General features: G+C 54.2%; 1 protein-coding gene across 1 annotated transcript in view; it reads right to left on the reverse strand.

The window, feature by feature from the left end:
- EPHB1 (EPH receptor B1) overlaps window positions 1-10834 on the reverse strand; it is a 407554-nt gene extending 396720 nt beyond the window's left edge. The window contains exon 1 of the mRNA XM_036332515.1: window positions 10417-10834. Within this exon, the coding sequence (XP_036188408.1) occupies window positions 10417-10474 (58 nt within the window). The 5' untranslated portion in view covers window positions 10475-10834. The remainder of the gene's footprint in view (window positions 1-10416) is intronic.
- Window positions 10835-11619: the final 785 nt, after the last annotated feature.

An 11619-nucleotide genomic window follows, 5' to 3' on the forward strand; every position in this document is an offset into this window, starting at 1 on the left:
GGCTAGAACTGTACACATGGCCTCCCCATGTCACTTGGGCTTCCTCACAATGTGGTGACTGAGTCTCAAAGGCAAGCATCCCAGGAAAGAGAGAGAGCCATGCAGAAGCTGTAGCTAGCCTCTTCTATGATCTCAGCCCAAAAGTTATGCCGGATCACTTCTGCCACATTCTGTCCATTAACGTGAGGTAGAGAGCCAACCCATATTTAAGGGGAGAAGAATGAGGCTTCATGCTTTGACTATCAAATAAGAATATCAAATAATTTGCAGACAAATGGTGCAAAGATTTGACACACAATACAATATACAGATGAGGTATTATATAACTGTACACCTGAAAGCTACATAATTTAGTAACCAATGCCATCCCCAATAAATTCAATAAAAAAAGAAAAAAACAACATTTTTTGCCCATCTGACAAAAAAATTTTAAAAATCTACAGACATGTTTTAAATAATCATATGGGACATGATTTCGGGTTTTTAAGGTGCTCTGTTGATTTTCTTCTTCCTTTTTATTCACTAATACAAAACACACTATTGACACCACTGTGTGCCACATGCTGGGGATACCATGACAATTAAGATAAAGCCCACCCTTTAGAGGCTCATAGAGGTGTAGGGTACTCAGTAAAGTCAACACACAACTATAGACCAGTGTGCAATGTGCTCCCATGCAAGAAGGCAGAGGCAGCTGTGGTGGGGACGGGTGAGCCATCTAATCTAGCCTGGGGCTGGGAGGAAGGAGATGACCACCATGGTGGATTCTAAAGAAAATTTTAGTGTTGGCCAAGATAAGGTCAGGGAAAAGTCAACAGGAAGAACAAACAGGTGCAGATCCAGAGGTACATGGCAGCAGTGAAATCAGAAAAAGAAAAAAAGATCAGGGTGTGCGGACCTGTGTGGTGTGTGTGTGGGTGTGTGTGTGTGTGTATACCTGTGCCTGCACGGAGCAGGGGAGGAAAGGAGACCCAGGTTGTAAGGGGTCTTGCATCAGTCCTGAAGGTGCTGGAAGACATTCACACATGCAGTGAGTGGATAAAACCCAAGGTATAGGCTGACACCAAAGTATGGTCTGGCGTGTTCTCAGCACAGGTCCCTGGGCACCAGCCCAAAACTCAGTGGATTTCTGATGATCCTGAGACCTGCTTCCTTGCCCAAAGCTTATAGCCTGTGCTCCACAACTCAGAGCATCCTTGGATGGGTGCTTTTTCATCAGTTCCTGGTGAGACCCCTCCACATTTACTACCCAACTCCAGATTTACTACCCAACTCCAGACTCTGCCCCCTCCACATTTACTACCCAACTCCAGACTCAGCATCCAGGAGAAAGCCAAGGGCAAAGGTCCTAACTTGATGCGCTGGAAAAATAGCAAGCGGAAAACAACAGAACAATTAACTGCAGGGCCCAGCTGCCTCTCGCAGATAAGGCATTTTTTCTGCCACCATGTCAATGAAGCTGCCCGCAATTATCCTGGCCCTCCTGTTCAGCCCTTTCCACAGGCACAGCCCCAAGGGGGAAGACCAGTATCCAGGAAGACTAGGATGCTGAAGGGTCTCTCTCTCTTCCCCCTCCTCCCACATGTCCTTCCACACTCAAAGCTGATACTAAACCCCAATGTCCACCTCTGATGTCATGGCACCTGCATCTGGCCAGATGGGCAGAAGCAAGCAGAGCTCAAGAAGCAACAAGGCCCCAAGCGGGGCAGGGTCCTCCGGGCAGAAGCTGGGGACACCCTCAAAGGTGAACATCACAGTTGGCCCTTCCTCTGGAACGTGGACCTGTGGAAGGAGCTCCAGGAGACCCACAGCAACCCTGCTCCCTACACATCCCCCACCACTAAGATCCAGGCACAGATGCCAAATTGCAACCATCTAAGCAACACAGCTCATCAAAGACAAGAGCCAGATGGACATGCAGCAGAAAGAAAACCAATAACGACCACAGTGGGGTTCTGAGTGGTGGAGGCACATGGCAAAGGCCATGTACATACAGGAAAATGCAAACCGAGAAGGAAAAAAAATGGGCACAGGTGGGGGTAGTTCCAAAGAGCCTGGGAGAGGCTGGCCACAGGGACCCAGCGAGCAGACCAGAGCAGGACTGTGTGGTACCTTTGACAGCACCTAGCAGAATGGTGCATAAACAGCTGGTGCTTAATAGGTGCTCCCTGATTTACTTCATGAATAAGCAATGTTAAATAGAAGAGGTGCTGAACTGGGAGGCAGAGAGCTGGGGCGTCGTCCAATTTGTCAAAACCTCAGTTTGAATCTTGTGTCAGGAACTTAACGGCCCAAAGCCTCAGCTTCCTCACCTGTAAAACGGGGGAATAAATGCTTGGCTATTAAGGGATGGGGATCAATACATATAGTAAATACTCAATGGGCAGATGGGAGCTTATTCTAGCCCTGGCTCTAACGCTGCCAGCCTATAGGATTTCTAGAAAGTTTGTTCCCTTCCCTGAAACTTGTCTCCAGTGCTGCTCCTGACATGTCAGAGGCAAGGGGAGGAGCCTGATCTTTGTCCCCTGGAGCTCAATCAGCCCCAGAATCAATCTCAGAGACTCAGAAGCTGGTGCCAGGCTACAGCCATGGCCCAGCTCCCTGGCCTGTCCCCGCCCCTCCTGGCCACCTGCCTCTGCCCATCTCTCTGCTCATTATCACCTCCACTGGGGGATGGAGAAGCAGGGTGAGGAAGTTAAATTCAAATCAGTCATTTTGTCACTTGCTGCCAGGAAGCTGGAGGGGAGAGAGGTGGGACGCAGAGCCTCAGGTGCAATCTGCAGGCAGAAATGAGTCCTGGTAATTCTCAGGAAATTTCCTCTACGTTTCCACGGGGGCCCAGTTCTGCTCCAGAGAACTCTGGGGCCTTCCAAGAGGGGGCAGAGCGGCCTCCTGAAGCAGCCGCTAATGGTGTTGTCTGGGATTTCACCTGACCTGAAGGGACACCTCTACTGGGACAGAGGGGGAAACAGAGCCACCTTCTGCATCACCTTTTCCCCCTTTTTTAGCAAATGGACCATCCTGAAGCCCCAATTATCAGCAGGGCCATTACAGTGAAGGACCCACCCCATCTTTGCTCCAGGCATCTTCCCACAGGGCAGATTAACACTCCCTGTAGGCTGGGGCATGAGTGAGCAGGTGAATAAGATGCTTTTTTCTCAGAAAGTTAGAGGCAAACCTACAAGTCAGATGCACTGAGAGGCACCTGGCAGATCATTCTACATGGGACCAGCAGGGAATCTGGCCCCAATGCTGCCTGTACCCACCTACACAGTCCTGGGCCTGCTGCTGACCAGCAGGAGGGCACCAGGCTAAGACCCTTCTTGTTGCCGCCAACCTCACCGTTATTCACCTCTGATGTCCCAAAATTGGGGCCTGAGCTGTCCCTACAGAACCCCCACCAGCCTATGGGGACCCATGACTCCCCCACAATTAGCCAGGAGGTCACCATGTTCCAGATTTTTCTCTATCAAAATTGTCAACCTCCCACTGCTTGTACTCTGGGGGTGCCCCTCCCCAAGCCCCTGCTGCCCTCTTCACCATAATGAACCCTCCCCCAGTCTGGTCAGCAGTCAGAAAATGGGCGCAGGGAGGGAGAGAGCTACTTGTGCACCTGCTTGCTTCCTGTGTCTTAGGTCAGATGGAAAGTAGTTATCCATTAGCTAAGAAAAACCAATCCACCACCCTGGCCTCCCAGGAAAGTGTGTTCCCACCCCTCTAACCCCAGAGGAGTGACCAACAAAAACCAGCAAGGTGGCTCAGACATCAGGCGGAGGGGGCCTTTGGTGGAGCAGGTAGCCCTGACCTGGCCACTCAATGCACCCCCTCTAAGCACAGCCAAACACTGACCAGAGGGACCCGACTATCAACTGAAATGGAATCCCCTGCCAGGAAGAGGCTGAGGAGTTTCTCATGCAAAAGTTTGGTCTTAAATATGAAATCTCTCCCAGGGCATTACTTCAATACTATGGTAATTTCCTCCGAAGGGCAGGCATCCGTGCTCTGTGTCTCCAGCACCCTTGGAGACATGGAAATCTGGTAGAAATATTCAGGTTGCTTAAGTGGCAAGTGCAGAAGAGGGAAACATAAAGTGAGCTCTCCCAAGGAAGCCGACTCCTAGAAGCCAGGTGCAAGGATGTGCTTAGGCCGGCAGGTGGGGACAGGAAGGGTGCTGCGTGTGCCCCTCCACAATGCAGAGGGCACTCAGGCCCAGCTCCTTTGGGGACACGTGTCTGTGATCATTTCTTCCTTGGGAGAGCTGGCCAGAGCCAAGATGCTCCCAGTCCGACTGGATTCCTCACCAGGAGCCATGCTGTGGTGCAGGTCTACAGCCCTGCATCTGCATGAGTGTGGGGTGGCAATAAGGGTGGCAGGTGGGAGGAGGGGGGAAGGAAGAGAGCAGGAAACTGGTGCTTGAGCTGAAGTGTTGGGATTATCTGAACATTTCTCTCATCTCTTCTCCAAGACCAAGGAAACTTGGAGTTCCCAGTAATCACTGGAGTACCAATGTCCAGTGGCCAAGTTAGCATCAGAATTCTTCCTACCCATGGATGCAGGCTGGTCTGAACCTTTCTTTCTTTGGGCAAAGCCTACTAAAGTGGCACAGTAAGGAGGCGGGGTGGGGGGTGGGGCGTGTAAGAACATAGATAGACTCCAGAACCTGACTGCCTGGGTTCTAATGCAGGCTACTTTACTAGCAATGTGACCTTACCAAACCACTCACCTACTCTGTATCTCAGTCATCTCATCTGAAAATTAGGAGAAGGGGGTGGATAATAATAATAATACCTACCTGATAGGATATAAGGAGGAAGTGAATTCATTTATGTGAAACACCTAGAACAGCACCCAGTGTTAAGTGTTAGCTATTATCAGTAGTTAAAACAAACAAAAACCACTGAACTGGTGCCAGGCTGCCTACACCTGAATCACTGGGGCCCTTTGTTAAAAAGTCAGGTACCCAGGTCATTCCAACTCAGCAAATGCAAAGCAGGGCAAGACCTGCCGGGGATTTCTGAGCGCAGCCTCGTTTAGAATTATTCCCCTGCGCAGTGTTTCCAGGAAGCACCTGCATCGGAATCTTCTAGAGGCCAGAGGACTTATTTCAGGGTCCATTCAGACCTACTGAACTTTGGGGTTAGAGCCCATGAGTCGGTAGTAAATTTCCCAGGTGACATACAGGCTTCCTGAAGCCAGAGAACCACTGCCTGAGATGATGTTCCCCTCTTCTGCCTTTCAAAACTGCCTCCACCCTTTGCCCGTGCTGGAAAAATACTATGCCCCTGAACCTTAGTGTCACTAAGAACTCGTAGGGATTAGCGGTAGACGATTTTTTAAATTTTATAATGTGAATGCATCTTTGACTTTAAAAACACCTTTTTAAAAAAAAACCTAGTACAGGCTTATCCGCATAGTGTGTGTTACTTGTCCAACTTCTAAGGTTGGAATAGATGAGCATCATGAACCACTGTACAAAGAAAGGCACTGTGGCCGGGTGCATTGGTGACTTTCCCAAGTGACAGAGTTGGGAGATGAAGCCAGAGGTGGAGTCCTATGGCTTAATGATCCAGCCATCCGTCTCCACTCCAGTTGATTCCAGCCCCAATCCTCGTGGTCAGATCCCAGTCCTGACCCTGAAACTCCTTCCACTGCCCCAAGATCATGAAATCCAGTCAACCAGCTATAGAATCAGTAGTTTCCAGTAAATGGGCAGGTCCACGCACTAGATACAGAGAAAGAGATCATGGTGCCCTCGTACATCCCCTGGTTCCCTTCCTCATTGGTCCAATTTGCTTTATCGAAGACTAAAGGCCCGGTGCACAAATTCGTGCACCAGTGGGCTCCCTTGGCCTGGCCGGCGGGATTGGGCTGAAACCAGCTCTCCAACATCCCCTGAGGAGTCCCAGATTGCCAGAGGGCACAGGCCAGGCCGAGGGACCCCACCAGTGCATGACTGGGGCTAGGAAGGGACACGGGAGGTTGGCCAGCTGGGGAGGGACCATGGGAGGGCTCCAGGGCATGTCCAGCCCATCTCTCCCTCAGTCCCAATCGGCCAGACCACAGTAGCAAGCTAACCTACCGGTTGGAGCTTCTGCCCCCTGATGGTCAGTGCACGTCATAGTGAGCGGTTGAGCGGCCTTAGCATATCATCAGCATATTACGCTTTGATTGGTTGAACAGCCCACCAGACGACCGGACACTAGCATATTAGGCTTTTATTATATAGGATTATTTCTTGGCGGACAAAATGTAACAAGGTGCTATCCCATGTCTCTGACTCATGGGCTTTTCCCAAAGCACATCTTGGCAATTAGGACCCATCCTTGGGAGGGACCATGGTAGGGACTCTGAGATGTGAGTCTGGGTCCGCACAGGTCAACCAAAGGCAGGAGGGGCCGGGGCAGAATCCCATGTGGGCCGGTAGGTCCTCCCTCTGCTCCTGGGCATCACTAGCTGCTGGCAGCTCTGCTCTGCCAACCCAGAAGGTTTGGGCTACGGCTGGGTCCAGACCTCTGCATCTGTTTAAATCGCCAAGCCTTTTCTCAAGCAATTGCCCAGAGCTGTGCTGACATACCTCACCAACATCCCACTCGCTGGCTGGAGGGGCGTCCCTGAGTAATAGCGACCTTTTCACAATGCACAGAAAATAAAATCAGATAATGGATAGGATTTTCTCAAATTTGCTTTCTTCTCCCAGACATTTTTTTAAACCTTTGGCGCCTGCTACTGCTTGCCAGCTCAGGCACACACATTCATGGACACCAAAATAGATGCACACTCAGCAAACAATTATTAACAGAAAAATGCAGAAATAACCAATCACTGTCTGGCCTGGTGGCCTGTGGTAGACACATCAGCTGTTTTCACCACGATGTAATGAAGACTTAACTATGTACAATGGAATTCAGTGCCCTTGCATTTCAAGGTGGGGTATGCCACAAAGGGGGTACAGTAACTCCGGAGTATACATTCATGGGTCAGCAGTTCCTACTGAGAACTCGCTATCTGCCAAGCCCTAGAAATTTACCACCAAATCAAGCACGTATGCACATTCAAGGGTGCTAACCTGAGGACTTCACTCTAGACCAGCCATGGGCAAACTACGGCCCACGGGCCGGATTCGGCCCGTTTGAAATGAATTAAACTAAAAAAAAAAAAAGACCGTACCCTTTTATGTAATGATGTTTACTTTGAATTTATATTAGTTCACACAAACACTCCATCCATGCTTTTGTTCCGGCCCTCCGGTCCAATTTAAGAACCCATTGTGGCCCTCGAGTCAAAAAGTTTGCCCACCCTGCTCTAGACACACCAAAGAGCAGATTTCCTGGGAGTATTCTGGGCAGCCAGTGTCCAAACACTGAGGCCACCTGCAGGTGCATGATCAGTTATGAGTACAGGGGGTGGGGCTGGGAGAAGGCTATTAGCATTAGTGATCAGTGGTTCCGGATTGGTGCCTTCCAGAAGGGCCTGCACACTTGGTCCAGAGAAATTCCCTTTGAGGAAGGAGTGTCTGCTGCCAGTCCAACATGTCCCTGCTGCTGCAGAAGCACCTTGAGAGAAGCCAGGTCTCCTACCCCTGTTCCTGAAGGGCAGCTCTGAGAATGCAGGCAATTGCCTTCCCTCCATAGATAATCAGCAGCCCGTTCTCAACAAGCTCTCGACACAAAGTGAAAAGACAAGGGCTTGAAGGAGACTGTTGTTTGTCCAGAGGATGAGGATGGAGGCCTGGCTATGTGGCTAGTGGATGTCAGCATCCCTGCCTCTACATCTTGCCCTGCTCCCCTCTGAAAATAAACTTAGAAATCCCCCAGAGAGCCTTTTTCCTGCAGTGCCATCTCTCTCTCTCCCAACAGAACAGAGCCACACCATCAACTGGAAGTGGGGAAGGGGCTGGAAGAGGAGAGATGGGTGCTCTCTTTCAGTGTGAGGTTCCCACACCCCAGGTAAACTAGCCTTTGCCTTCTTTCCTTCCACCCAGGTAGGGGTGGGGGATCTCACAGGGCCCTGCCTGCCTCCGGCCACCTCTCTCCACCTGGTCCCACGGCTGCCCCTGTCCCTTTGTCCCTGCCCTGGCCTGGGCTAAGGATCTGGCTAGTCTTTGAGCTGCTTGCCCTGGGTGACAAGGCCCCACTAAAATTCCACCCAAGACCCCCAGGGGAAAGAAAACAGACAGACAGTCATATACATGGCTGAACCAGCAAGGAGAGGACCCCCCTGGCCACAGCAGAGTTTGGGTAGGATCTGCTGTCTGTGTAAGCAGCTCATTGATTCACTTTTCTGATAATTATTCCTCACTCATCACAAACGGAATGACGCTGGCCCCAGCCCAGCCAGGCAGGCGGGAAGGCGGCTCTGTGTGAGGAGAGTAGAAAATGAACCTGCCTATGTTCATTTGAGGAGAGGAAGGAGTGAATGGTGTGTACTATCCCTGTGCGCTGGGCAGGGACCATGGGGCTGCTTTAATATTCTGCTGAATGTGGTGTTTCTTTTAACCCTTGCTGGAGAGGTTTTCAGCCCAGAGAGCCTCCTTCCTGCCAGGCTGCCGGCAAAGTTTCTGGGCTGCTCCAAGAGAAGGGCCACAGCCTGCACAGCGTGGGCTGCTCCAGATGACCTGGATGACAGGGGCTGTATACAGAGCTAGGCAGGCACAATGGCACCCTCCCGCACACAGAACAGAGCCACACCAGACAGAGGGAGCTCTGGCTACTCAAGAAGAGGGGTCTAAGGAGGAAACCTCACACTGCCAGACACCTGGTGTGTTCCCACACATTTGCTCTCCAAACAATTTCGTTCCCAGGCATGTGCCCTCCTTCGCTGATGGAGAATCAACGCCAAGAACAAGCTCCCAAAGCTGGCACCTATCTGCTCTCAGAGGCGCGGAGGAGCAGGCGGGTCGCAAGGCCACAGAGCTTTGCCCCTTGCAAATGCTCGCTGACCCAGGGCTGGCTGACCGTTTTGGAAGTGTCCATCGTCTTGCTTGTCCTGTTTCAACTGCTCCCGCACTGGCCCCAATAAGTCCAACCCAAGCACCCTGCTCCACCCTGCTCCAGGCCCTGCCCTATCCAAAAAGGGACCCCCTCCTAACAGAACAGCCAGGAAGAGCAGTGGTAGGCGGAGGGCAGACAAAAAGCCACCTTCAAAAAGCAAGTGAGAGCTTTCTAGGCATTCATCGCAGCACCCCCGTGCCGCCACCAAACGAAGGCGGGATCTGGGGTCTTCACAGGAAGGCAAGGGGATCCCGGCCCCTCTTGGGGCCCCGAATGCCCAGTTTTGCTTGGAGAAGGGCAGTGCTTTCTGGAAGGGTCAGGGGCGCCGAACCGCTCTGGGCATCTGAAGGGTTCTACTGGGCAACCGGTATGGGAAGGAGCTCCCAACTTGCAAGGAGGCTTGCGCCCCTTCGGCACCGAGTCCCCTGGAGTTCCACCCCGGGTCCGCCACCGGGAAGTGCGGCTGTGAGCTGGGCTTCAGCGCCGCCTCGCCCCCACCCTGGCAACTCAACTCCGTGCAGAGGCAGAGCCGGGCTCCCGGGAAGGAGCTACCGCTGCCTCCCCGCTGAGAGGACGGGGAGGGAGTCGGGCGGGGGCGGGAGCGGGGCAGGGATTTCCCACGGGGATTCGCAGACGCCACGGGGCGCGGGTGCTCTGGCAGCGCCCGGTGAGGTGCCCGGAGCGCGCTTTCCTCCACAGCTGGGCACAGCCGCGGCTGAAGCGGCGGGGAAAGTGTCGCTGCCCATCGGCTCCCGGCCGCTGAGTCCCCTTCCCTGGGCGGAGGGGACGCCGGGCGAGTTTCGGAGGACCGGGCACCCACCCCACCCCAGTTCCCAGGTTCGAGAGGCGACAAAGGTGTCCACCTCTCCCCGACTGACACAAGAAAGATGAAGCCCGACAGGCTCCCGGACCGCCAGGCTGCCCCCGAGGGTACGGGGCCACTTTCGGGGTACGGGGCAGCGCTGGCCCGCCGAGCCCAGAGTCCGGGAGCCCGCGGACGCCGAGGGGAGTAAACGGAGAGGTGGCGCGTGGCCGCCTAAGCGCATCCGTGCCCGGGATAGGCAGGGAGCGGACCCACGCCCGCACTCCAGGGGCGCATGGTCCAAGGCGGGGGGCCCCTTCTTCTCCAACGCCCCGCTCCGCCCGGAGCGAAGGAGCCTGCACCGCAATGCAGCGACTCCGCGCTCTCCTAGCCGGGGCTGCGGGAGACCATGGCAGCCAGGAGGCGCCGGGCGCGGGAGCGAAGGGACTCCGAAAGCCGCCCGGGGACGCGCCGGGGGGTGCCGCCCCAGCCCGGCTCTCGGCCGCGGCCGAGGCTCCGGAACAGCCTGCCCTCGGGTAGCGGGATGCGAGCGCCCCGAAGCTGCCGGAGAAGCCCCGGGATCCGGCCGCCAGCAGCCAACTTGCTCCTCGGAGGGTACGTTACCTTCCATCGCGGCCGCTGCGGATGCCAGGAGGAGCAGCAGCAGGCAATCCGGGGCCATCGCCGGCCGGCGGCCCCCAGGCCGAGCCCGAGCCGAAGCGGCCGCGCGGGGAGGGCGCCGCGTCCCGGGGCGCCGCTGCGCTCCCCGCCGGGGGCTTCTCCGTATCCTTTCGCGCTCTCGCTGGGACCGGACTGACCCGAGCGCGGCGTGGGCGTGGGCGGGAGTGTGCGCGCGTGGGGCGGTGCGGGCGCGCGTGGGTGTGGGTGTGCATGTGTGTGTGTGTGTTTATGGGAGAGGTGGGTGTGTGCGTGCGCGTGTGAAAGAGAGAGGGCGAAGGAGTGCGAGCTGGGGAGAGCGCGAGAGTGCGTATGCGTCCTGCTGTCACATTGCGAGCTACAGCGGAGCCTACGTGAGGACGGAGCCGGCCAGACTGACGCGGGAGGGAGCGGGATCCCCCACCATCAGCTCTCTCCCCACCCCTAACACCTCCTGTCCAATCAAGGAATCAAACCTGCAAAAATCTCTCGTCCAATCAGGCGCGAGCACCTCCTTACACTGGCATTGTTAGTTTAAGAAAAACTTTTGCTCGCAAGAGAGGGCTGGGAAGGCGCTAGGAGGGGTCCGGGCTCCCCCTCGTGGTACTCCCGGAGAACCGCACCGGCCGGCCCCAGCTCCCCAAGCCCCCATGGGTCTAGCGAAGGAGAAGGCCTTTCCCTTTATAGCCCAGCAGTTCTGGGTGAGCTTTAAATAATCAAATTTATCTTATTTCATTTTCCCCGACTACCCTATTTAGTGCAACCCCGTGGCACACCCTGGCCCTCCTTTCCATAAACTTCACTTTCTAACTGGCTTTTACTAGTCAATTATGTTCATTGCAACCCCCACCCCTTTCCCCATTAGAATGGGGTCTTCATTTTTGGGATTGGTGTGTTTTGTTCACTACAGAATCCCCCATGCCTAGAACAGTGTCTGGCCCGCAGAAAGTGATGAAATATACCTGTTCAATGAATGGCCAAGGTTCAGAGAACCTTGCTGCTGCTCCAGTGTGTGCAGCACCTGGAAACGCATCAGGTCCGAATGCTGCTCTCGTCCTCCAGAAGTCTCTGGCTGCCTTCAATGTGACTTCTGAAAGCATTCTGTGAGCTTCCACAGAGGGCCCTGACCCCAGAAGACGGATTTGGTGGGAGAGACCAGTAGCCACACAG

The sequence above is a fragment of the Myotis myotis genome, unplaced genomic scaffold (assembly GCF_014108235.1).
Source record: "Myotis myotis isolate mMyoMyo1 unplaced genomic scaffold, mMyoMyo1.p scaffold_m19_p_13, whole genome shotgun sequence".
Lineage (NCBI taxonomy): Eukaryota > Metazoa > Chordata > Mammalia > Chiroptera > Vespertilionidae > Myotis > Myotis myotis.